The sequence below is a fragment of the Haliaeetus albicilla genome, chromosome 19, assembly GCF_947461875.1.
Source record: "Haliaeetus albicilla chromosome 19, bHalAlb1.1, whole genome shotgun sequence".
Lineage (NCBI taxonomy): Eukaryota > Metazoa > Chordata > Aves > Accipitriformes > Accipitridae > Haliaeetus > Haliaeetus albicilla.
Genome location: NC_091501.1, coordinates 12,099,792 through 12,126,761, shown reverse-complemented (window position 1 = coordinate 12,126,761; position 26,970 = coordinate 12,099,792). Strand labels below are relative to the sequence as shown.

The 26,970-nt window shown below is 48.2% G+C and overlaps 1 protein-coding gene across 2 annotated transcripts in view; it reads left to right on the top strand.

Annotated features, from left to right (window-relative positions):
* Positions 1 to 24,541, top strand: part of SLC6A12 (solute carrier family 6 member 12) — a 44,850-nt gene extending 20,309 nt beyond the window's left edge. The window contains exons 7-15 of one of the 2 annotated variants that reach the window (XM_069807660.1): positions 1,192 to 1,326; positions 3,517 to 3,620; positions 5,182 to 5,306; positions 5,577 to 5,689; positions 7,040 to 7,177; positions 8,629 to 8,731; positions 16,220 to 16,320; positions 17,393 to 17,563; positions 20,870 to 24,541. In XM_069807660.1, coding sequence (XP_069663761.1) covers positions 1,192 to 1,326; positions 3,517 to 3,620; positions 5,182 to 5,306; positions 5,577 to 5,689; positions 7,040 to 7,177; positions 8,629 to 8,731; positions 16,220 to 16,320; positions 17,393 to 17,563; positions 20,870 to 21,013 — 1,134 coding nt within the window. In that variant the 3' untranslated portion in view covers positions 21,014 to 24,541. Of the gene's footprint in view, positions 1 to 1,191; positions 1,327 to 3,516; positions 3,621 to 5,181; positions 5,307 to 5,576; positions 5,690 to 7,039; positions 7,178 to 8,628; positions 8,732 to 16,219; positions 16,321 to 17,392; positions 17,586 to 20,869 lie in introns of both variants that reach the window. The other variant, XM_069807661.1, reaches the window with a different exon arrangement.
* The last annotated feature ends 2,429 nt before the right edge of the window (positions 24,542 to 26,970 follow it).

Here is a 26,970-nt window from a genome sequence, read left to right as displayed (position 1 = left end):
TGAGTAGGTGCATAATTTTGTTTAACAGCTGCAGAGTAAACAGGATGTTGTGCTTGACTGAGAGGCTGCTCTAATCCGATAACCCTGCCAGACCCTTGTGTTTATGCTTCTGTGATTTAAGGAGTCCAAACTTAAAGAAACAGTAGTGACCTCAGGAAAATAATTTCAAATAACTCCATGAAGACTCATTTTCTTTAAAAGCCTTTTTCTTTTATTCATTTTGCCCACTCTTGTGCTCTTTCCATGTTTCCTTTCCTTATGCATTCAGCTGATGTGTATAAGTGTTCCCCAGAAGTGATTTCTGAAGGTAGATTTTAGTACTTGTGCCAAAAGTGCTTGCATTCTCATTCAGTCGGGGAACAGCAAAAGTACCACCTACTGCGACTTGTTCAACCGATTATCACCAAGCAGAAAAAATGTCATTTTAGGCCCCTCACTATGAATCCATAGAGTAAACAAGACTTCACATTACTTGGATGAATTTTAATAATGAATAAATGTTAGGAAGTTGCAGCTTGCTCATGGATATTTTGCAAATAGAAAAAAAAATGTTAAATTAGACAATGGATTAGAGATGATCAATTCTACTGTAATATTTATTTACATCATGCACAAGAAGAGGTGAAAAGAAGGTTTTACAAAAATAATGGTCTACGTTTTCTTCAAAGGCTTTGAGGTGCCCCCCATTTTTTACCTATGAGCTCAGAGGCATTGAAGGGATGAGAGAGCTGCATGAGCACTCCTGGAAATGAGACCCCTAAGAGGTGTCTCAAATTGGGCAGCAGAAGTTGCTATTTAATTTGGAAAACTCTTGCTGGGAATAGGACCATTTTAATAACTCCTCATTAAAACTCAGTGACAGGAAGAGACCTGGGTTTCTGCTGCAGCTCTAGAAAGATGAAGAGAACAGCTGGAGAGCGGGGAAATTACACTGACTGGAAAGAGAAAATAAAGCAGAGCAACCAGTGGAATAGTATTGGGTGAGGAAAAAAATGTAGATTAACTAAATCACTGGTGAGATGTAACCTTGATTAATTTCTTTCCCAGCCCTCTTCTATGCTAGCAGTAGCAGCTATAGCCAACAGCAGAGTCAGGGATGTTTGCCGGGGTGGGGGCCTGCAGATGAGATGAGATGATGCCTGCACTCCCTCCCCACTGACCCTCTCTCCTCTTGTTTCCCTGCACCTGCAGGTGGTTTACTTCACTGCCACCTTCCCGTACGTGATGCTCATCATCCTGCTGGTGCGAGGAGTCACGCTGCCGGGTGCTGCTGAGGGGATCATCTTCTACCTGAAGCCGGACATTTCCAGGCTGGCAGACCCACAGGTGGGTGGAGGTCAGGCAAGTGCTGGCCACGGGAAGGTTTCCAGTGCCCTGGCCCTTGGATCTGCTGCTAGCTGAGGATCTAACTGTCTTCTCTGAAAGGAGACCGGTGAACCAGTAAGACCTCCTTAAAAGAGCTGAGAGGGGTCTAGTCCCCCTGCACAGCACAGCCTTTTTGCTCATACATCTGCAACATATAGGCATATTAGGTCATTTCCACACATGGGCTCAGCAAAACCAGAAGAGTATATGAAATATTCAGCATGTAACAGATGGTTTTGCAGGGTCTTAAATGCAAATAATTAAGGAAGGAGAGGGGGAAAATAATCTATCGCTTTTCATTTTTTCAGTCCTGGTTAGCAGTTTGTTTGGCTCCAACGGAGCCCTCCCAGGGAGTGCAGGTCCTCTCTGTTTGCAGAGACCAAATGCACACAGGTAACGTGGGCTGTGCCCCAGCTGGGCAGCAGGTTCCTTTCACCTGTCCTGGGGGCTGGTTAAAGGGTCGGCCCCTGCCACGACTTGTTGGAGCTCATGGAATGCCCCCCCCCCGCGGCAGGGAGGATGCTGTGTACCCAGGGAGGGCAAGTCCGGATTAGGGCAGAGGGTACAGCCCAAACCCAGGACCTGCAAGGTAGCCCAAGTGGGCAGGAGGTGGGCAGCACCCTTGGGGGCTGCAAAGGGCAGGCAGCAGGACCTTTTCTTGCAGGATCCCCCCGGGGTGTCTGCTCTGGCACCTTTCTGCAACAGCAGGTTGCTTCCCTTCCCCACGTGGGCTCAGCAACACTGTGCGGGCTGCTTCTGCCATCCCAGGGAGGTGTTAAAGCAGACACCCCCCGCTGCCACCAGAAGAGCATTTAAATGACACTGCACTGCTGAATCTTTTCGTGGAGGCAGCCAAGCAATATGCTTAGCCCACAGTCTCAGCTTACCTCCCGCATCTTCCCAGATGGCTAAAGCCCCAACTGCTCCCAAACCAGCTGCCAAACACACTGTCTTCCCCCAAATGGCTTTCAGATGCAATTATGTGTTGTCAATACAAAACCTGTGGTGCGCTGAATGCGAAGAGCCAGCTGAATGTAAATGGCATTTTAATATCAAAATAAATAACAAGGGGGTGACTGGGGCTGAGTGTTTTATTCACGGACAGAGCCTATTCACTGCAAACCTCCCTATCTTTCACAGCCTAACTAAAGCTGACATGGTCTTTCCAGGCTGCTGCAACCCAGCACAGCAGGAGTGAGAGATCCTGCTACTGAGTTCAGGCAGAATGTGGAGCTTTGGTGTAAAGCGGGATGTGTGCCTGTGCCCACGCCTGAAGGGCCCACACGTACATGCCTATCTGTGAGAGATCTGTGTGAATTTAAGCAGCAATGACTGGGCTGGGATTCTTTGAAAGCTGCCAAATTGCAGCTGCCTGGATGTTTGCAGCTGGGGGCTGCTTAGAGGGAAAAGAGAGTGAGAGGGAACACAGACAAACAGCAAGGTGGGCTGTTTTCCTGCCTGCCTGCTAACTCGCAGCTCAGGGCTTTCCCTGGGAGGGTGCGAGAGCGGAGCTGCAGTGCAGCCCACACCGCACGGGGTGAAGGGACTTTTCCATGGGAGAAGGCTGGAGCAGCGGTGAACAAGCCCACCCAGCTTTTCTCATGCAATGCCAGAGCAAGGGGGAACCTCGGCGCCTGACTCCCCACCAACCTGAAATCTCTCAGCCTGGCAATTTTCTGCCCTTCACGCTGCATCGTGGCCTCAGAGATGTGAGAAACTAGATTGGGGAACGGGGAGGGGACTACACTGATCATGCAAAGGACTCGCTGGCCCTCATTTGAGACAACTCACCAGTGGCTCTGTGAACCCTGAGCCATGTAGGGACCACAGAGATCTGCAGTGTCACCTTCAGCCAGAGCCATGCTATCAGGGATGCTGTCTCCACCCAGAATGCAAAGGCACAGGATTGAGAACCGGTGTCACCTTGAGTGGGATGTGAAAATAGGGTCCCCTCAGGAGACTATTCCTAGAGGACTTTCAGTCCTATAGCTCAGTTTTCCCAAAGAGGTATCCTGGTTTCTACATCCACTGAACCACTCTCTGTGTCACAGGGTTTGTTCTGCATGGATGGAGGGGTTGTTGCTAGACAGGACACAGCCATTTGTTTATTTTGTTGCCAGGTCTGGAGACCACTGACCTTCTCTGTTCCAGGTCTGGATGGATGCAGGCACTCAGATCCTCTTCTCTTATGCGATCTGTCAGGGGTGCCTGACAGCTTTGGGCAGCTACAACAAATATACCAACAACTGTTACAGGTAAGAGGAGCCTGGACTCCCTGTATCCTTCTGGAAATTTGCTCAGAGACAAACAGCACAGAGGTGCATCTGAGGCAGGCTCTGTACCCTGGGGGAGACCTTGGGTCATGATGCTTTGACTAATGAGCTGCTCAGAGTGTGGAAGCTGCAGAGGACTCAGCATAGGGATGGAGAGTGGCTGAGGGAACACAGGAGCTCCAGAAAATGGCTTTAGTAGTGCACTCCTGTGTGAGTCAGCTTGGAAACAGGAGAGACTGGAGGAGGGGGAGGAATGAAAATGGAGAGTGCCTCCAGCCACTGTGGAGACACCACAGGCTATTTTGACAGGGTGAGTGAGCAGGGGTGGCACGGCCGGCTCTGCTGTCACTTGCTAGGCAGGGGAGATGGTACAAAGATGATGGCTGGCCCCCTGCCTCCAGTGCTTTACTACCATCAGGGTAATGTACTGCCAGTGGCATTTTTATCCTATCAGGGAGATTAATCAAGTCTGTCTGGCCTCCTCCTTGCCCTTGGATTACAGATCTATTTTATCCATGGCCTGACACGTTGCTCAGTGAAGCCATCAGGACCATTTCTGACACCTTCCACAGAACCCTGAGGAGCAGGGGCTTTGTTATTCCTTCATGTATTGCTCCAACATGGATGGGAAAATGTAATGGAACTTGGGAGACATCAATCATTTCTCCTCTTTTTTTTTGTTCTTCCAAAGGTGCTGCCATGGCTGTTGGTCAGGCAATTAATACTTTCCCCTGGGTATCCTGAAATGTATCTGTCACCAGTGGAGAGGTGTGCTGACGCCTTCTTCTAATGCCTTTGGTGCCTTGAACTGGCAGCTTAGCTTTGGGTGGCCCAAATGTGCTGGGTGTCCACTCTGCCCCATAGCAGCTGACGCTGTGGGTCAGTGCTGGCAGCTGCCCAGGCAGAATCCCAGGGTGTGGGGTTTCTAGCCCAGCCAGCTCAGGCTGGTGCCCCATTTTCACAGGGAGCAAGTGCACAAACACTTCAGGACAAGTGGCATAGTACATTCCAGCCTCCATCTGAGCATAGCTAATAAAGACAGTGCAGACACAACCCTTGTCGGGTGGGGATTTTTGGTAAACCATTAGTCCTTGTTTTACCAGACCTGCTGAACCTGTATGTGTTCATGCTTTCAGATGCTCCTCTTTCTTGACTATGTTTACTTTTGCAACCTCTTCCCTTTTCTAATTTGCTGTTTTCCTCATTTTCACTGTTTTTCTTATTCTCTTGACTACTGTCAACTTTTTTGTTGCCATGTCCCTACGTATATCATTGTGGCATCCTATTCACAAGCTACTGGTGGTGCCCGATGTCTCTCTTTGTGCCACATATAGACCTATAACTCTTGAACAGTGGGGTACAAGGTAGGTAGGCTGATTTTTGGCTCTCCTCTGAGGTTTTTACTTCTGAGGGAGTTCAGGAGCAGCATTGCTGTTCCTTGGTCCATGCTGTCTGATTGGGGAAACTGAGTACAGACATGATCCCAAGTGGACGCGTTCTGCAGTGGGAAACACTGATTTCTCTCTGATTTCCCCCTCTGCAGGGACTGCATCATGCTCTGCTTCCTGAACAGTGCCACTAGCTTCATTGCTGGCTTTGCCATTTTCTCTGTGCTGGGCTTCATGGCTCGAGAGCAGGGTGTACCCATTGCAGAAGTGGCTGAATCAGGTATGTTTTTCCAGGACACTTCAGAGCCAAGGCAAAACAGAATGCCTGAAGGGGAGCCCAGGATGTTATCTACATCCTCTATTCCTATGGGTGTCTGCAGCAAGGTCTGCAGGACCACTGCTCCCTGAGACAGCTTTCAGCCCTGTGTGGGCAAGGAGCCGTGGTGATATGATCTTTGAAGCACTATGTGAGCTCACTCTGTGCTGCAGGGTGGTGGTGGCAGGCGGTGGTGTGGGGGGCACATGTGGTCATCCTGTGGTCTGTTGGCAGGTCCTGGTCTGGCTTTCATAGCATATCCAACAGCAGTAACGATGATGCCTGTGTCTCAGCTCTGGTCCTGCCTCTTCTTCCTCATGCTGATCTTCTTGGGACTGGACAGCCAGGTACAGCAAACTCCCTCTCCTCATCTAACCCCAGGTGCCTGTCCCTACCCTAAGCACTCCCCAAGGCCATGGGATAGGATAAGGTCATTATGTACTTTGCTGGTACCTCAAATACATTCTCCACATTGTCCACGGCACATTCACACTGTGGGAGCTCGGACCCAGGGCTGATGGGATGCCAGTGGTTATGTGTGCTGGCATCTCTGTTTGGCATCCTTCTCCCTGTGTGTATGTGACGGTGTCCCAGCTACATCCCCTCCCACCTCTCTGCCAGCACCAGAACTGTGCACACTGCGGAGTAAGGCCTGGCACAGAGCAGGGCAGTCTGGGAAGGGGAATGGGGCTGTTTTCTCCCAGCTGCATCTCACCAGAGCAGTCCCTGTGTGCTCTTCTCACTGGTGTGCCCATCTCTTACCCTCCCATACCCCTGTTATGCCAGGAGCAAAACCCAGCAGAGCACCCTGCCATGCACAGTGTGCAACCCTGGTGTGCTGGCATGAGGGGAGCGGGGATGTCCTGGCATGTCTGCCAGGCAGAGTGCTCTGCTCAGGCTCCCCTTTGCAGCACCTCAGCCCCTGCATCTGGAGAATGAGGTCTCTTTCCTCTGTTTCTCTGGGTCAAGGTCCCCTCCTGCCTCATTAGCTTATGGCTTTGCTTCATGCTGGTTGGGCTGCCCTAGCAGTGGCTGATGTTCTTTTATGTACCCTATGGGTGGTGTGCGCTGTGGGACCGAGAGCCACGTGGTGATGAGCAGGCATTCTGCCCCACGGTCAGCCCCAAAAGCCAGCAATTCACCTGCAGGACCCCTGGCTACACACTCTACTGGGTTGTCCCAGGCAGTTGTGGCTTATTTTGCAGCCAGTCCTGCGGTATGAGGGGTGTGCTTCATGTTAGGGCTGATCTGTGCCCTCACAGTCACCTGGTTCCCCTTAGCTTCATGGTGGCAGGGGAAGCTCCCCCCTGTCACAAGGGTTCCTTGTGCCATCTCAGGTGCTTCTTCACCCTGCTTGAGGGGCACAGTCTGCCCCTTGCATCCCCATCCCTTGGTCATTCCTGCTGTGCAACAGCATGCTCTGTTGGGTTTGAGGCAATTCCTTGTACATCTCACAGTTCATCCTCCCAACATGGGGCTGTGCTTTTAACCCCTTTGGTCTGCAGCTCCAGAGCAGACCTCACTGATGTATCAAGCTGTGTTTAGGTCCCTAGCAGCTGCAGCTGGCCCTTGGTGGACACAAAAAAGAAAACAAAAAAATAAGAGTTTGGGTGGCTGGAGGAAAAAAGTACAGTGAGAGGGAGTGTGCGCTTGGAGAAGGGGAGACACTGATTTTTCTGACCTGTCATCTTCTGCAGTTTGTCTGTGTGGAAAGCATGGTGACAGCTCTTATTGACATGTTCCCGGGAGTGTTTCGGAAGAAGGGGCGTCGGGAACTGCTGATCCTGGCCATTGCAGTCATATGCTACCTGCTGGGCTTATTGCTGGTCACTGAGGTAAGAAAGGAGTAGCTGGGGTGTAGACCCAAGCACTGGAAATCCTGCTAGACTGTTCTGGAGGAGTGGTTAGACAGCAAGCTCATCTTTGATGCTGTTAATTATCCTTCATTTCTAATGCATTAGCTGGTGTGTCCAACAGCCGGTGCTGCTTTTACCCTGTGTGATGCTAGTGTACTCACTGCATAACTGAGCCTTCTGGAGAGACAGTCCCACAGCTGAGAGAGGCTGCCTGACATATAGCTTTGTGCAAACACCAGGCCTGGTGGCTAGAACAAGCTGAGCTGCACAAGCAGAAGCTCTTCTAAGGGCAGCAATCATTTGCTGGCTGCTTTCCCCAAGAAGCAGAGCAGCAGGAGGGGAGGCTGGGGGTAATGGCTGCACCTTAACCCTGCCTGAGCCAGTGGGAAGCCTATGATCCCTGGGACCAGAAGGAGCAGAGCTCTGTTGGTGTGATGCTACGCACACAGTGTTTGCCTTGCTCTGCAACTAATAGCCAAGCACCTCTTCCTGCACAGTGGTGTGCCGTGCCGTGCGTGCATGCTGCACACTTGGGCAGGGGTCTTAGCACTCCTCTCTGTTGCCTCCATGTGCTGTGTAGTGACAGCTAATTCCTGCTAAACCTCTTAGGCACTGCTGAATGATCCTCCAACAGGATCCTGGCTAAGGATTTGCTGAAGGCAGCTCTCACTGCGATCAAGAGAGCTTTGAGTGAAACTGCGTTAAGGGTTCTCATGGCTTTTGCATGCCCCTTTGCATGGAGGCATCTACTCCTATCATTGCAGGATGTCACCTCATACGTGGTGGGATGAAGGGGTAACTGCTCTGCTACTCTGGCAGTGTATAGAGTCCTTCAGCACTATTTGAAAGCATCTGCTTGACTTGTGTTGGAGGGGCTTTCTCTTTGAGAAAACACATGAAGTATGAGAGAGGAGTCATCCACTGACCTGGAGAGGTAGCTGATGGCAACTATGCAGGGCTCAGCTTGAAGGCAGAGGCAGCAGGGAAGCCACACGCCTCTGCCATTGCAGGGCTTGGACCTTGAGCAGTATGTAAAGATGGAGGCAGCTAAAATGAGGTATCTGAATGTCCTGATCCTCAGGATCACATTTTCTTTGGTGCAAAGCTCTGCACTGCTACATGGTATTTTGAAATTATGCTGGAAACTTGCTAACTGATTTAAAACAAGCAAACAAACTGGCTCCTGCTCCTATGGACACAGAAACCAGCCTAGCCCAGCAGTATCATAAAATGGGCATGAAATGTTCTCCTGCCACCAGGCCTGACTGTCTTTTTTGGGACAGAGTGGGGGCAGCCCCAAGAGAAGGCTTTTCTTCTCCTACCTGCTCTAGGTGCAGTGTTTCTGCTGCTATTCTTCTGCTTGCTTCAGTTATTTTTCCCTCACATGGAATAGTGCTTCCCTGAATCTCTCTTCTCTACCTTGTCAACAGGGTGGGATGTACATCTTCCAGCTCTTTGACTACTATGCTGCCAGTGGCACCTGCCTGCTATTCCTGGCCATTTTTGAAGTCATCTGTGTAGGATGGGTGTATGGTAAGTGGGGGACAAAAACTTGTGGTGCTCTTTCTCAAGGGAAGGATGTGGGGTTGAGAAGTGGGAGTGGATAGAAAAGATCCTTAGGGGGCAAAGAAATGCTGTAATTACCCTCTTTCTTGTCTGGTTTCCACTGTGTTTCCTCTCGATGTTTCTTAATTGTTCCACATTTAGAGTAGGAATGGTTTTTCCTTCTCTGAAGGTTCCTCATGTTGAACTACCTTGCTGCTCTTTCCATCTGCCCTTTGAATTGGAAAATGAGCTATAGAGGAGTGACTGCTGTTCTTTGGTCTCTGTTACTGTCTGCTTACCTTGTGCCTTTAGTTTAGCCCTGTCAGTTAATTTAACACAAAATGCTGGGATGCAGACTTGCTGTGTGCTACTTTTGCTATGATACATGCTTCCTGTTTGCACGGGCTGTGATGGCACTTCTAAAAGGAATGGAAGGGATTGATTTGGCTCTCAGTGAAGTCTCTAACTAAACTACTCAGGAGCAGGATTAAACTGAGCTCCACGAACTATCAGAAGGAAACCAACTGCTTGTTAGTCTGTGCAGTAAGAAGAGTATCCTGTGATATCCTACGGGAGATCTCTTCCCTGCTGAAAGGTGCCTGAGCACACAGGCTGCAGTTCATCTCCCTGAAGCTCGTGTCGAGTCTGGTGGTTTTCAGGCAAAGGGTCTAGTTGTGTGTGACGCAGAACAGCTGCTCTCTCTTCTTAGCTTCATGGAGCTACAGGAGCTCAGTATCTGTAAGGAATCATGCAAAACTAAAGCAGATGCCAGCTTAGACCAGACCCTTGACATCCCCCAATCATGCATCTGCTGGCTTCTAGCTATGCCAAGCAGCATGGCCATCCTAACCTAAGGAACAGGTTGCAGGCATGAGCATCATGTTGTGTGTCTTTCAATGGCCAGAAGTGGATGCTCGGGAAGGAGTATAATAGCAGAAAAGTTAGCAATGATACTTTCTGTGAATATTTTTCCAGCTTCTAACAACTTATTATAGAACCATAGAATGGTTTGGGTTGGAAGGGAGCTCTAAAGGTCACTGTCCTGGTTTCGGCTGGGATAGAGTTGATTGTCTTCCTAGTAGCTGGTGCAGTGCTATGTTTTGAGTTCAGTATGAGAAGAATGTTGATAACACACTGATGTTTTCAGTTGTTGCTAAGTAGTGTTTAGACTAATGTCAAGGATTTTTCAGCTTCTCATGCCCAGCCAGCAAGAAGGCTGGAGGGGCACAAGAAGTTGGGACGGGACACAGCCAGGGCAGCTGGCCCAAACTGGCCAATGTCCATACCATGTGATGTCACCTCTAGTATGTAAACTGGGGGTGTGGGTGCAAGGGGATCACCCCTCAGGGATTAACTGGGCGTCGATCGGCAGGTGGTAAGCAATCACACTGTGCATCATTTGTACATTCCAATCTTTTTATTATTACTGCTGTCATTTTATTAGTGTTATCTTTATCATTATTAGTTTCTTCTTTTCTGTTCTATTAAACCATTCTTATCTCAACCCACGAGTTTTACTTCTTTTCCCGATTTTTTCCCCCATCCCACTGGGAGGGGGCGGGGAGCGAGTGAGCGGCTGCGTGGTGCTTAGTTGCTGGCTGGGGTTAAACCACGACAGTCATCTAGTCCAGCCGCCCTGCCATGGGCAGGCACATCTTTCACTAGGTCAGGTTGCTCAAAGGCCCGTCCAGCCCGACGTTGAACACTTGCAATGATGGTGCATCCACTACTTCTCTGGGCAACCTGTTCCAGTGTCTCAGCACCCTCATAGTAAAAAATTTCTTCCTCATATCCAATCTAAATCTACCCTCTTTCAGTTTAAAACTGTTACCCCTTGTCCTGTCACTACAAGCCCTAGTAAAAAGTCTCTTTCTGTCTTTCTTACAAGCCCCCTTTATATATTGAAAGGCTGCAACAAGGTCTCCCTGGAGCCTTCTCTTCTCCAGGCTGAACAACACCAACTCTCTCAGCCTTTCTACACAGGAGGGGTGTTCCAGCCCTCTGATTGTTTTCATGGCCCTTCTCTGGACCCACTCTGACAGGTCCATGTCTTTCTTGTGCTGGGGGCCCCGGAGCCAGATGCAATACTCAGCTTGTTGCCCAGATTTCCAGAGGCAGAAGTAAAATCTATTTATTTCCCTCCTGTTAATTTTTCCAGTTGACTCAGGTAAGCAGTTATCATCCACAAAATGCTGCAGCAAGGAGCTCCAAGGCTTGGTCAGGCATGTGTGGAGTCACTCTCTTTTCCTTGTTTTGAATCTGCCACCTGCTAATTTCACTTTGTGCCACCTTTGTCTTATTTTAGAAGAGACAGTGAACAGTCGGTGCCTGTGTGCTGTCTTTGGTGCTTACAGTTTTATAGAGGTTGCATTGGCTGTAGTGCAGTTGCTGACAAAGGGGTTATCAGTTTCTCCAAATATTTATATGTACAGCAGGAGCCAATTGCTAGTCTGAATGGACTCCTCTCTTACTGAAATGGTAGCACATCCAGCTGCTTGGGCTTGGCCAAGAGAAGCAGATCTGTAAGAGAGATTTATTTTAGAGAGATCTCCTGCAAGGGAAGCTCACCTGAGAGCTTGCAATACTAGATCCTGGCCAGATTTTAATTTAGAGATGCCTTCTACCCAGTCCCTGTGGGATTTACAGGGCGATGGAGATTCCCATCCATCTGTGACAGGGCTTCATCATGACCATGCTAAGGTATATTAAGCTGAATTATGCTTTAATGTATAGAACCCCCCCTGCCATTTTATGGTCACAGAGGCCACATGCCTTTTCCGATGACCTATGGAGAGCAGCAATGGCAGACAACGAGCAGCAGGAGAGGTGATGCTGCCCCAGCAGCCTGGAAGGGGGACTGAGCAGCTGGGGACTGAGAAATGGCCCTTTCTCTCACCACCAAGGGTTCATTTGCCCCACTCCACACAGCGGGATTTTACCCTCTTGATGTTCTGCTTTGCACCCATTGGGCTGATTCTGCTCTGAAATGTAGTCAGAGGGCCAAGGTGAGGCATCTTAGTGGAAAAATAGTGCCTGGTGCCAGTTTTGGGTTTTTTTCCCCAGCCTCAGATTTGGCAGGACTGAGCCTCTTGCTTACACTGTGAAGAATTACAGCGTTTTTGCTAACACAAATATGCATTCTGAGTTTCCCCTCTCCCAGCACATACACCAGCCACCCACCACTTGGCAGCTTCCCTCCGCTGCCAGGCAGCTGCTCTCGCAAAGATCTGAGGATTTCCTCACGTACAGCTCTCTGCCTATGAAAGGATCGTGCGGCATCGGACCTGCTGATCACGTTCCCTAGAGGGGAGTGCTGCAGGGGTTTTGGTCGTGTCCCCCCTGCCTTCGTCTCTCTCCCTTCCCCTTTGGGACAGGCAGCCCTCATATAAGGTTATATGGCATGGGTTTTGAGCACTGGGATTCACAACACGATGCCACCAAAGTGTGCTGCAGGGAGGATATTTTCCAGGCAGTCACAGCATGCACATTAGGATTAGCTGTTCCAGGAGAAAGCGAGTGCCTCCATCGCTGCAGGAGAGCCAGGGCTGAAACCATTAGGACTGTTTACAAAGCTAAAGCAAACCCATGCCAGCAGGTACCTGTGGGGGCCGTAGGGTGAACCCGTGTTGTGCTGGTATAAATCTTTCTCTCACTCTCTTTCTCACATGTGGCATGGCTACCAGAAGCAGCAGCCTCCTTCTGCCTGGATCCTGCCTGTCGGGCTTGCTCTGGCTGTGTGTGCTTTATCCTCTTGGATGCACTGGCTACAGGCAATTTTACATGCTCATTTATGGACCATAAGGGGCCTGCTCTGTGCACCTGGTACTCAAAGGGTGCGCAGTTGTTGCAATGCCACAAGCCTCTGCTGCTGGCATTTTGCACAGGTTTGGTGCAGGTGTTGATGCCGCAGGTTTGAGACAGAGAGGGAGCAGATACAAGCTTAGTACTGTGGCATAGCGCCGGGGTCATCACCTATTGAAATCCTGTGGATGAAATTTGATATCAATGAATGCAAATAAATGCAGCTTGGGAGAAAAGATTTAAAGGGGAGGGCTTTTTCATAGGTTCCAAACTAGCAGATCTGTGAAATTCACTGTTTCTGGATATTGTAAAAATAAAATAAAATCTTTTCCCTTTTAGTTTGGGTATCACTTGCAGTTGTTATAAGCTACATAAAATGAGAAGGGCTGCATAAGGACAAGACATAAGGATCTAAACAAATCTCTAGTTGGGTTCATGTGAAATTTATTCCCATTAATTTATGTAGCAAAATTAAATGATTTGCCAGAAAAGCATGCAACAGATTTGAAGGTTTATGGGATTGGTCAGCACAAGAGAAGTGGTACCAGCATGCACGGATAACTGCCCTGTGCCTGCATACCATTCTTCCTGTCTTGGGATATGGGGGATAACAACAAACATCTTTGTTCATTCCAACAAAAATCTCTTTGAGGAAATCTTTATGGTTTTGTCTGCAGGAGCTTTATTTAATCCTTCTAATGTGCTGGGAAGGAAGGGGGACTGCACGTGTACTCCAGCCTCTAATTTGCTCAAAAAGCCAACACTGAGTGTGGTTGAACTGATGACTTCTTAAGCTTGATTACTCTTTCATCTGCCTGCGAAATGTAGAACATATAAAACCTCCTGTTCATATACTCTCTGAGGATGTTCATGTCAGTCCCCATTGTGTTTCATCACATCACCTACTGACTGCCACCGTGGCTGGGGAAGTGCAGGACCTGATGGTTGTATGACAGAGAATAGGGATAAGGACAGGTGGAGGCACACCGTAACTAACAGCGTAAGTTTTGGGTTGTTTTCTTGGTGGAGGATGGATGTCTCTTGCATCTTTCTTTTTGTTTGGCTTCTTTGTATTTCTTTAATTGCTATGTCTCTTCCACTAGATCCTAGATCCAAATTTGCAGTGAAACTTTGGCTTCCACAAAGTGGTATTACAAATGAATTTATCCATCATATGTGTTTTATCATCATAGTGTGTTTCTGTGGAAACACTGTATGGTATAAGAGACTGTGCTAAGCTCATATTTTAAACTGCAAGTCACATCATTTATATCTCTCTCCTTTTTTTTTCACCCTGTGGAAGATTTTGGCTTTTTGGCAAAATAAATTCTTTATACCATTTTCCTTTTATCCCCAGTATATTTTCAGAAATTCTATCTGAAACCTTATGATCCTTACAGCTTGGAAGTTTTAGGCTTCTGCTTTTTGGTGTAGGCTGGGCTCCCACAAAAGGCTGTGTGTCCCTTCATATGCCACAGCTTGTTGTCTTTGCTTGAGACTGCTTGTTAACTTGCCAACTCAAGATGGGAACCATAGTTGTTCAAGGAACCTGCCCTCCCCAGCCTAAATGCTTCAAAAAGCTGGGTTTAAAAGAACTTTCCTGCAAACATTAGTCATGGGATATAGAAAATAATGCAAAGAATTACAAAAAAGAAAAGCACACATAATGTGCTTTTGTAGAATTCATATATCTGAAGGAAACATAATACAGCAATTTAATTCTAAGACATAAAAAACACAAACCAAAATAAAACTCGCCAAACCCCAAACACTCGCAAGTGTCACCAGTCCTTGTCCTGGTTTCAGCTGGGATAGAGTTAACTGTCTTCCTAGTAGCTGGTACGGTGCTATGTTTTGAGTTCAGTATGTGAAGAATGTTGATAACACTGATGTTTTCAGTTGTTGCTCAGTAGTGTTTAGACTAATGTCAAGGATTTTTCAGCTTCTCATGCCCAGCCAGGGCACCTGGCCCAAACTGGCCAACAGTGTATTCCATACCATGGGACGTCCCATCTAGTTTAGGAACTGGGAAGTGGGGGGCAGGGATTCGCCGCTCGGGGACTGGCTGGGTGTCGGTCGGCGGGTGGTGAGCAATTGCCCTGCGCATCATTTGTACATTCCAATCCTTTTATTACTACTGTTGTCATTTTATTAGTGTTATCATTATCATTATTAGTTTCTTCTTTTCTGTTCTTTAAATTGTTCTTATCTCAACCCAGGAGTTTTACTTCTTTTCCTGATTTTCTCCCCCATCCCACTGGATGGGGGGGGAGTGAGTGAGCGGCTGCGTGGTGCTTAGTTGCTGGCTGGGGTTAAACCACGACAGTCCTCTAGGCATATGTTTTGCCCAGACCAGCCTTCTGGTGTTAAGATGCAAAGAAGCAAGGTCTCATCATGCTTGCAGGTGGGAACTGTGGCATGACCTTGAGTTTACAGCAGGATGAACACCCCTAAAGGCACAGCCCTTCTTTATCAGCTAAGCACTGTGATGAAACTTCAACAAGACAAATATGGTATTATTTCATCCCAGAGGTGCTTAATTGGTAACCCTTTCTATGGGCAGTCTAGCTCCACTTTTGTCTAATTTTGTTACTCTATTTTACCTGAGGCAGGTTACTCTATTTTACCTGATTTAGTACCTCTGCTTAGCTCTAGTTAGGAAAAAGTTAGGGCGTCTTATGAATTATTTTTTTATTCTTCTTCATTTTACATTTCTTTTTGGCCAATGTTAGGCTCTTGTTCCTTGAAGACATCTTAGAGCTTACTACAAGGCCTGCTGAAGTTCATCTGCATTATGCTGTCTCTTCTATATACCATTGCCTACATTTCCTTTTTGTGCTTTGGGTTGGGAAGAGTCAATGGATAGGGTCTGGCCAGTGGCAGGACTTTTAGATGCTCTTCAGAGGTATATCCCACTCTGGTGTGCCACGAGATTCAGGTAGGTCCCACATACTGTGAACAACATAATCTAGTAAGTGAAACTAATGAGAGGTAAAGAAGGAGATCAGATACCCACAGAACATCTCTCATTGGACAGTACAGCAGCACTTGTAGATGGAAGATTTTGTTTCCAGCAGAGTTCGGATTGCCAGGTCTTCTGGGTTTATGCCAAAAATAAAATATTCTGTGGAAAGCAGCCTCTTGATGAGAGAGGAAATGCCCAGCTCAGTGGGGATTCTTGACATGACTTCCCTGGTGTGCCAATCTGGTTACAAAAAGAGGGTTTTGTTTGGTGTCCCCCACTCTCTTTGTTCCTTTTAGCACTCTAGGCTCACACAATCCCATGAGCTCAACCTGCAAGAGCTTTCCCTTGCTGACCTATAAACCAGGCACTTCTCCTTGCCTTGTGCTGGTCCTTACCAGCTCTTAGTGGCACGTGGGCTGCATCCTCTCACTTACAGCTGCTGCTGTCTGAGGAACAGGGCATTTCTTCTGTGTCAAGCTTTCTGATAACTTATGGCTGAAGTTAAAACCCTCAATCTGTATTTAGCCACAGATGGGCCTTTTCAATGCCAGAAAAGTCTGTTACCTGCTGCTATATTATTAGGATAGCCATGTTTCTGCCAGGAGTAAACACTGAGGATAAAGAAAGTTGGGATCTGATGTGAATAGTGGTTGAAGGAAACAACAGTGATCTGACCTCTGACTTTGTCTCTGTGCTGGCTGGTGGCCAAGGTGCCAACCGCTTCTACGACAACGTTGAGGACATGATTGGTTTCCGGCCGTGGCCCTTGATCAAGATATGCTGGCTGGTGTTCACCCCAGGTCTGTGCTTGGTAAGTGCAATTATGACAGCATGGCATACTATTCTGGGTCCCTGGGTTCTCAGTAGAAAAGGTTGATTTGTCTTCAAGGTGCTGCTGTAATTTTTTCAAATTGCTATGGAGAAGCAGAAGCTTGTCCATACCTGAGGTGGCAATTTATTTCCTTTGTGAAGCCTTCTCTTTTTCTTGGAAAATTAATTGAGCCTGAAAAGCCACTTGTTTATTGTGAAGGCAAAGGGAAATGTGTCCTCAAAGTCTGGACAGGTTTGGTCAAATTACTTTTGAATAGAAGACCAGTGAGAATTACCCTGTTCTGAAATACTTGCTTCAGCCTGTGTTCCTGTGACCTCCTGTGGTTCAGAAATATCTTTCCATGGCCATTTGCTTTCTGTTATTAAATCTCTTTTAAAACTTCTGTGACAACTGTGTTTAAAGAAAATGCACCCTAAGTCAGGCAAGTTCTTGCCTGTTCTGAGTTTATGTCCAGTCTTGCTCCACTGAGTTTTACATGATTTCTGACCCAAATTCTGCTCCTGCATCTGATGTTGAGAGTTGTTTTCTTTGACCTCAGTGGGAACACAGATGGGATCTATAGCTACAGCTTACAAAAGATTTCTAGTCCTTTGTCCTCAGGCTCCAGCAGGAGTTGAATATCAGGGAAATTTTCAAAGCAAGCCTGATCCAGCCCAAATCGTCTGAGAGCTCTGTGGCTAGAGAGCCCCAAGACAGGTAAATCTGTGCCCGTGTGGTACTTTTGGAGGGCTTCTGCCAGGGATAACAACACTTCCTGACTTTGATATGAATAAATGGATGTCTCAGTGATGCTGGACCCTCAAAGCTGCTGCCAACTTTGCATAGGTTGAACCCTTAAGAAGCCTGAAGGCTTTACACTGCTGAGAAGCCTGGCCCTGGCTCTGAGATAGCTCCTTGAGTAGTCAGCATGCACCAAGCTCTGCCTCGCTGCAGCTAGCAAGGTCTGTGCTAGCTCATGCAAAACATCACGCTCATTGCCACCCAGCCAATGCTTGCAGCTCACTTTGCTGCTCCTTTTGCTCTGGCTATGTCTGTGTTTTCTGCTCCTCAGGCTGTCTTCCTGTTTTCCCTGATCAAGTACACACCCTTGAAATACAACAATTCCTACGTATACCCGCCCTGGGGCTACGTGGTGGGCTGGCTGATGGCACTCTCCTCCATGGTCTGCATTCCTCTCTACGCCATCTTCATCCTCCTGAAAACCAAAGGATCCCTGAAGCAGGTACTGGGATTGTGGTCACTGGGTGAGTTGCTGCTGCTTCCCCCAGACAGCTCACGGGAGGGGCTCCAGGGAAGATGTACATGTCACATTTCTCCTGTGAGAAGGCAAGGGGAGCGAGTGGCCCTTCCCCAGAATGCCCTGTAGCTCTTGCTGGCAATTTGGAGGGCTTGGAGAGTCTCAGCACAGCTTCCAGATTGATCATCAAATGTCCAGAGTTTCCCATGAGACGTTGTACCACCATGCTTAGAGCAATATGTAGGCATATGCAGGGCATCTCTAACACTGGCTCCACTGGATGGCAGAGGAACCCCTCAGCGTGGGCTACCTGAGACCACAGGCTGATTGGTTTGGTTTGTGGTTCAGGCGATCCTGCTGGCCATGTAAGTAAGGATGGCATGTCATCACCTTTGCCTCCTCTTTTGTTACTGCCAGCACAAACCAGGTGCAAAACCAGCATCTATTTTGCCTTTACTTCTTGTACCTTGCCTCTGCTCCCCTTTTAGTCCTGGGTCAGGACTGTGTTATTTTCTCAGAAGAAATGACATGTAGCTATTAAAGAGGACATGCTCACAGAGCTGTAAAGGTCTACCCTGTGCCATGCCCAAGCCTGTCCTCTTTCAGTGTAGACACCTTGTCCTAGGAAGAAGCGTGTCTAGGAAAATGGTGTCATAGAGATGACACCCCACCTGGCCCATGAAGAAAGACCTGAGTGATGTACAGTTCATATAAACTTCTGCGCAATTCCTTTTCTGGTCCTTCCCTGACCTCACTGACTGTAGGCTCATCTGCAGCTGGCTGGGGTGGAGAGCAGGTGAACAGGTGACAGGAGCATCCCTGTGGCTCTGGTGTAGGTGTGACAGTCACATTGTGGGGTCATGGGGAGGAGGAACCTGCACTGCCAACACAGCTAGGGATGGGCTGGGTGCAGGATGTCCCCATCAGCTCCGTTGCCTCAGGGAAAGTGAATCTGCACCAGTGGGGGCTCTTATTTGCTGGCTGGGAGATGCAACTTACTTAATAGGGAGTGACAGGAGTTGTCACAGAGCTGGCTAATGCCCATCTCAGGCTAAGGAGAGGATACAGTGCATTGCCCAGACAGGAACGGTAGTGATGAAAGTCTTCAGTGACACAGCGAGAGGGGCATAAGCCATGCAGGCAGGGAGGTGGAGGAGAAGTATGATACTATGAAATAGTTCCTGTTTAGCTACCTTTGGCCCTCCTGGTTGCCATTGATGGCCATGAAGAGATGACAAGGTTGGGAGGGAGCTAGAAGCTGTACACGTCCCAATAGGAGGAACTCCAGGTGAATCTTGTGCCAAGGTGCTGTGATACGATTTGCTCCAAGTTCAGATGTTGAGTCCTGCCTCTTACAGCCTCTCCTGTACTCCGGGCCATTTAGCAGTAATGCATCTGTCCTTTCCCACGGCTGGTTTGAAGAGTTTGACTGGGTGGCTGACAACATCTGACTCCCCACAGCTCAGAGGTTCGTATGTCCAAATGAGGACTTGGAGCTGTCTGTGAAGTAATTGCCCAAATGTCCCGCCTGCTAAATAAGCAGTATTTTTCACCTGTTGCAAAGTGCTTTGAGCCTTTGGACTGAAACATTGCTGTAAGTAGTGTTGATGCTTATTTTACAGCACATCCAAGGAATTGATTTGGCCAATTTCAGATTGAGGGTTTTTCTATTTGCCCTGGTTTAGATGACATTAGCTGTAATTTCCAGGGACTTCTCAGTTATATTAGTATGAAGAAACTTCCAAGGATGTGGTTTAGGTATGTAGGAAGGAATCAGCTGCTAAGCCTGGGTTGATTCAGGGGAGAATCAAAGCCAACCACACAATAAATACCTCCTGGAGTAGTTGCTCTGGTTTTGACAACCATTTTTCTCAAAATATACCTGTTCCCTTTTTCCAGTCACACCCCAGAAATGCAGTGAATTAATTTCCTGACATAGATGCTTCCAGGAACAGTGCCTTTCAACTTAGTATTGCAAACCATTCACTGAAAGCAAGTTTGTAATTGGTAATGATGATCAGTCACTGTAACGAACTGATTCCTCTTCTTACACTTGACTGACCAAGAAACACAAATGTTGTTTCCTAATGCGTCTGATTAGGACAGCTCAAGCTCCAAACACTGCAAACTTGCAATGAACTGCTCACAGAGCAGCTGCAGGCCAAGGCCAATTTCAGAAATCTTGAGGCAAATACTTTTGAATAAATGAGCAAAATCTGGGATTCTGGCAGGCACTTCACAAGGAGTGGAAGCACTGAAATTAATCCAACGAGTCACGGATGAATTGCCTGCTCTGCTTGTGATGTGCTCTACAAGGGAGGAGCATGAACTGGTCTGAACAGCTTGTGACAGAAAAAGTTAGTAACTGTGAAAGTTGGTATTCAGCACAGACGTGATGCCCTGGCCCATGGAGCCAGGCAGGTGGCTGCAGGACGCTGCGTGTTACTTGGCTTTGGGAGGAGCCCAGGCACTCAGGAAGGTGTGTGGTACCAGAGGGGCTTCAAAAACAGGGTGAGAAAGACCAGAAATTCACAGCAGCTGTCTCTGCAGGCCAGCACCCTTTGCTCAAAGAGCTCCAAGTTCTTTGCATTTTTAAGAATAAACTCCCCAAAGCTGACACAACGCTAGTGTATGTGTGTGGAACAACCTGCAGCCCATCTGCGTTGCAGAGGACAGGGGGAGCTAAGGGCAGGCAGCTGCCCCACAACCCCTGCCTGCACCATCGCAGTCTGGCTGGCTGGAAGAGGGGAGCTGGGATGGCTTGGGGGCAGGAGCCAGTCTGCGGAGGGACGGCTTTACCAGGGAAATGCCGCTGAGGTAGGTAGGTATCACCTGCCACCCTGTTTTGCACCATAGCAGTAGATGCCCAGCACTTTCTGATGGTCAGACCATTTGGAAGGCTCCACAGCTCCCACCAAAGTCAGCGGGAAGCATGGCTACTTGGCACAGGGAAAAAAAGGGCTCTATGGCGTTTTTTCCATGGCCACAGAAAATGTCTGTGGGGTTAATCCCTAGCACCCTTACTCCCAGAAACATGTCTATGAGGAGCCCTGTACATCAGATTGTCAGTCCACGGCCTGGGTTTGAGCCCAGAGGTGGAATAATTGTCACCAAGAGCAGTTAAAGCAAGCCTGCTCTCCTTCCTCTCCCTATCACAGCCATTCGGAGGGAGACAGCAGGAAGCTGGGCGCCTTCGCTCTCTAGATGCCTTTGCCCCCTGCAATAGTTGTGGGTCACTACTGGGTGTCAGTTTGCTTATCAGGTTAATTAACAGAGACTTCCTCTCCACAGCGGCTAACACAGCTGATTTACCCAGCGGAGGATCTGCCACAGCCGAAGAAGCGTGTGCCGGGGCTGTCCGAACTGAAGCGGAAGGGATGGTCCCCTCCGGTCCAGGAGGTGCTCAGTATCACAGAGAGAGAAACCCACTTCTAAGGCACTGGGGGTGTCTCCTCCATACCCTGGACTGATTCGCTCTCTCCTTCCCGAAGTGGTTTCTTTTCTCTCCTGGGCTCTTCCCTTCTCTCCTTGACATCTGAGACAGAAGCATCTGGGACACCCTCTTCTTCCAGCCAGCTGGTTGCACCCACTGGGGACAGCATTTCTTTTGGCACCCTGGGGACAACTCTCTGTCAGCAGCTGGGGAGAGAGCAACATGCTTTTGTCAGAAGTGTCCTCCAGTACTGACACTGGTGGGGAAGAAAAAACCAATGTATTAACAAAAAAAGAAAAGGAAAAAAAAAAAAAGCAGTCGTGTTTGGAGGAGGGAAGGAAACCACAGTGGTGAGAGAGAGCAGAGAATAAAGGTGTGCAGGAGCAGAGTTAGGGATGCAGAGCCACAAAACGATGGGGCGTTAACGCAGGGAATAAGTAAGTTGGTTCAGAAGTACATAAGAAGCTGGAGAATGACAAAAGGGAAGTGCATTGCTAGGTCACCTACGTACAAGGGAGAGGGAGCCAGGAACATATCATAGGCAATAATAAAAGGAGGCTGCAGCGTTAGTAGTTACGGCTTCAGTTGTCATTGAAAGGGAAGAGAGTGGCAGGATGCTCAATGCAATCATAGTTATTGATGATGGATCTCAAGGCAGTCTCAGGCTGGAAAGGGGGTGAGGAATAACTGTCTGGGGGACTCACACTTGGTCAAAACTACACGGCCCAGTGAAAACGCATCCAAGAGTGAAACAGCTGAATATTTGACAATTCTTTCAGAAAATTCATGGAGTGCAGGAAAAGTCCCAGAGCAGTTGGTAAAAAAAATGAGCTGCAGCACAGCAGGGAGAAATGAGACCCTGGGACTGCACGCCTACAAGTTTAACTGCACTGCTGGGGCATTTTGTAGAGCAATTAATGAAGGAGTTGATGGCCCTGATTCTGTGCTGCAGAGTAGCTTTGGAGTGAGGGTGGGAGAAGGATTGCGCTCTCTCGGCTTTGCTGCAGATGGCTGTTCAGGGGATAAGGAAGACATAATCAGGCGCAATAATCATAAGCTCAGGCAAGAAAAAGCAATAATTAATAGGTAAGATGGGTTCTTTGGAAGCAGATTGTGTCAAATGAAGGGTCTCTTGTTGCCAGAGTAGTCATGAATGTGAGGCGATGGCTGGGAGGGATTGTGCTCGGATGCGGCATTTGGTGCGGTGCCACGCAGCTCTGTCCTGTGGAGGCTGGGGCTGTAAAACTCCCTGCCAAAACTTGCTTGAATTCCTATCAGAATTTCACAGTTAAAACCACAAGAAAAGACAGTGGCAGGATCCCCGCAGGAGCTTTGCCGTGGTCGAGGGCATACGTGCCAGTGCACGGCTGTGTTGCAATAGTGGTGCATCAAACCACACTGGAGAATGGCCATTAAAAAGAATCAGAGATGCCACAGGCTCCTTTCCCTTGTTCCTCGTTCCAAGTAATTGCTTTTCCCTGTGCTTTGTGGAGATAAACCACCAGCATTGAAAGTAAGCGGGAAAATCGGGCCTCATCTGTGCAATGCGGTACCTATTCCAATTGCTATGGGAACCTTATCTTTTGCAGTTTCCTGTGAGTTTAACTGATGAATTAGCACAGGGCAATCTTTTCCCCATTTAATTTCCTTTCCTTTAAAAACTAAAAACTAAAAACTGTTGGTGAAATGAACACTAAAAGTCAAGTATCAAAATTTGTACCTCTCTGTGACATTATCGTTTGATTGGAGATGATCTACTGTAAAAGGTAGAGATAGCTGGCAAACCTCGTTCTTGTTCCCTGCAAAGGACTGCAGCACCCCATAAGATACAATTTATTTTGTTTTTATTTTTATTTTTCGAAGAACTGAACGTCACATTGCAGCAATAGTCCCGGGAAGAGCTTAACATCCAGAGGCTTGCAGTCAGGCCTCATGGTAAGTATTTTGGTGGTTTTTCCTCTCCCTCCCAGCAGTGTTGCTCACGATTTGGTGGGGGGAGCAGCTCCCTGCAGCAGGTCTCTACATGCAGCCGGAGCAAAAGCCAGTGGCTGCCATGAAAGAGCAGCAGTGCCAGGGTGGCACAGCCTGATCAGCTGGAGGAATCACCGGCACCTGGGGGGTGCTGGGTGTTGGCTGGTTGCTTGCTCTGTGGCTGCCTCCCCACGCTCGGAGCTGCGGCAGGGCTGTGCACGAGAAGCTTATTTTCAGGCATGGGCTGCAGCTGCCTTGGCAGTGGTCAGAATGGTGGTATTGGTTTTGAGAAGGAAACCTGCCTTCTCTTCTTCAAGCAACAGAAAGGAAAGTTAAAGGACTGGGACTTGCCATCCAGATTCAGCCTTAGGCATTAGCACGGGTTTCTTGTATGACCCTTGGTAGGTCATTTAACCCCTTTGCTCCTGCTGCCATGCCTTTAAGATGTAAGGTAGTGGCGTACTGCCAGACTAATCATGGAGACGTATTCACTCCTTTTTCTGAGGTAGTCCAATAACACTGCAAAAATCCTAGACAGAAATAAATCACTTTTCAATTTTGAGCACAGATATGGGGCTGTGTTATTGAAAATAAATACTGCATGAACTGGTTCCTCTGTTGCTTATGTATAATCTGATAGTAGTATCCCACCTCTGCCATGAAGCAGCATATTTTAATAAAGTCAGAGGAGGTATTGAAAGCAATTACAAAATTCCCAGGATCAGGAAATTCATCCAGACACTTTGGATGGGATTGACAGAGTCTCAGGAAGTTTAAGGGAAAGCTCAGTGACCCAGCTACACCCAGTTGGGGGAACAGGGGAAAATGCCGCCAATGGCCGTCTTTTGCTATGAGACTCCCAGCGTGCAGGCATGGTGAGAGACCAGGTAATGGTTTGCTAAACTGCTACAAACATCTCAGGCTTTGCTGCACGCATATGACAGATCTGACAGGTCTCCATCAGCCCCTGGAAGAAGGCACTTCTGGAGACCTCTATCTGATGGGAAACTGCTCCCTTCCTGCGCACCATCAGCATGTAAATACACTATAGAAGGAGTGGTGTGGAAAGGAGGGAGAGATTTTCCCCCCCTCGGAATTGTTGATAAGAGGCCAAGACATGATGCATTTGAAGCTGAAGGCCATGGGAAGTTACAAGGTGGCCATACTGTGCCGCTCCTCCTGGTCAGAGGAAAACCACTGTATATAGAAGAAAGGACAGAGATCCATCAAGCACCTAATTACCACTTCTGGGTTTTCAGGTTTTGGTTCTTCTTCTCTTTAAAAGACCATTTTCACCCCTCTCTCCAGAAAGGAAAGCCAAGAAAATAGTTTGTTAAAAAAGAAATCAAGCCAAAAGGTCTTGTGTTTTCCTTCTCCTTTCTTCATTCTCTGTTTCTTGTCTTCCTGTTTTTCCCATTCCCCCCCCCCCCTTCAGCCTTCCCTCCCTTATCCCTTTGACAGTGCCAAAAGGAAAAAAAAGGAGAAGGAAATGACAGTTCAAAACTTGTACTGGACAGAGTTTAAAAAAAGAAAGATAAAACAAATGGCAAACAAGCCAATCAAGTTGTTAAGAGTTATTTGCTTGCCACGCTCCCCCCACCGCTCATCCACCCTCCCAGCCAGAGAAGGTTGTATCCACCGCTGTGTACACAAAACAAGCCCCTTCCCATGCCCTTCTGGCAAGTTTCTTTTTCACAAAGAGAAAAGTTTTGTTCTTGAGCCTCTTCCCTGATCTGAATGAAGGTGATTCCTGGTCTGGCTGGACTGCTGCCTGGTCGGGTAGGGAGACACTGCTGTGTCCCTCACACAGCCCTGGGGCTGCAGCTGGCTGGGAAGCCCTATCCATCCTGGCCCTGGAGGACTCTTATAGCAATTCTTGTACTTCTACCTTTGTCCAGCATGAAGTAATATGTATTTTTTCTCATCGTCAGGATATCTTCAATTTTCATGACTCCAACACTCAATATAGTTTTTTTGGGGGAGGAGAATTGCAGTGGTGTTTCATCTGGATTGGAGCTGGGGTCTCAAACCTTCCCCTGCCCCAGGTGACCCTGATAGCCCTCAGGCAAAGGACAGCAATCTGCTGTAGCTCCCAATAAGCTGGAGATGCAGCTGTGCCCTCCCTCCAGACCTCATCTTAGATTTTTGGGTGGAGAGTAGCCCTAGCGCAGGGGTTAGCTACCAAGGGTTGGAGCCACAGCTCCATCCTGAGCAAAGCTCTTGATTTTCCCTTGATCCTGTGCATGTTTTGCACCTTGCCAAGGGCCAGTAGAGGACAAAGTGGAGTAGGGACTGAGCTGGAGGAAATGGCATTTTTGTTTGTGAAAACCCTTCGAAGAGCAGGGGAGACCAGTTTCTCAGATGCCAGGGACCTTGGGTCATGTTTGTGTTGTGTGAATCATGGGTGCTCTGCAGCAGCTGTGTGGTTTGTGCTTGCATCTAGGGACTTTCCTGAGCTTTTGCTTCCCTGGTGTGTGGCAGGAGGGGGTTGGTAAGGTGCTTTTCTAGTCCTGAAGGGCAGTGGGCCTTGCCCAGCTAGAAATAAGAGACAGTAGCCAAGTGACTTGGCTGCACAGCCAACAAGGGCCAGAAAGAGGCAGTCTGCAGTCATGAGGCTATAGAGATCGTCAGGTCATCTTGCTGTTCTTTGATTTATTAGGTTACATGCACTTATGTACAGTAACCTCTTACTAATTAGCTAAGTTGGGTTTGAACAGGGTAAAAGGGGAATAACGTTCATCAAAGGAGAAGATAAAATAATACAAGGTTTCAAAAAGTAAGGGTTGAAGTTTAAGACCTGAGGGGATGAGAAGATGTGTATATGCTGCCATCCAGTTGCCCCCGCAAGGCTGCAGGGAAGGGCTGGGGCATCAAAGTCAGAGACTTTATTCCTGAATCTCTTGCTGGGGCCAAGGGAAGAGAAGAAACGTGTCTAACAGTGCTTGGGGGGCGGGGGGCAGTGGGGATTTTATTTTGCTTGGTTTTGTTTTGAAACCCAGAATAAGCTCTGCCCCCTCGACTGCTCTTGGAGCACGATCCTGGCTCTGTTTTGAATCCCTGACCCATGACTGTCTCTGCAAAGGAGGACATGTATTTTCGGAGCTGTCTGTTCTGGTTTGTCAAGCCTGTGCTTGGAAAGCCATGTGGAAAAGAAAGAGATTCCCAGGGAGAAATGCTTTCAATGGCTGTGCAAAGCCAGTCGTGGATGACTCCGTCTTGTCTTGCTTTTGGTGACATGCCAAGACCATGCTGTGAAGTGGTCTCTTGATTTTTTTTCTCCTTTTTTTACAGGCTGTAGGATACTTTCCTGCCCAGCCTGGGTTACAGCCAGGATGGGGAGTTTCATCCCGCTAGCTGTCTAGGATGGCTGCTCTGGACTGGAGGCATGCTCATGCTCGTTCGTTATTTGCCAGTGGCCACTAGACTTTTCCAAAATATGCTTTATCAAGTGTGAGGCTTTTGTTGTGCCATGGTGTAGACAGTGGTCTCTGGAGAAGAATAAGTGATTACAGGCAGTCTGGTGCTTTTCTCGACCTCACTTTTCAACAGGAGATAAAACGATCTTCTTTTTCTTATGGAGCAATAAACACACCCCCAAACAAAAAAGCAACCTGTCATTCTCCCACATCCTGGAGAAGGGCCATTGCCACATTGTGCAACTTAAGCCTCCCTCCCCATGCACTAGGTTAGAAGTGGGGATGACCTGAGAGCTGGAGCCCGGCGTTTCTTGACCAGGCTCTCCGGGAGCAAAGGGCTTTGTGCTGGGATGCTGCGAGCAGTGCACAGGTGGACCCAGGAGTTGCTGAAGACAAATCCCACCAGTGGCCAGGCACAGCAGTGTAAATCAGAAACCCTGGGTTAACCTCTTCAGGATGGCAGGAGGCAGCCTGGCAGTGGGAACTGGCCCAGTGCTGAGGCTTAATCTCATAACTTTGGGGAAAACATATCCAGGCAGCGTTAGCTTTCTGTGTTACGCTTTTGGGTGAGG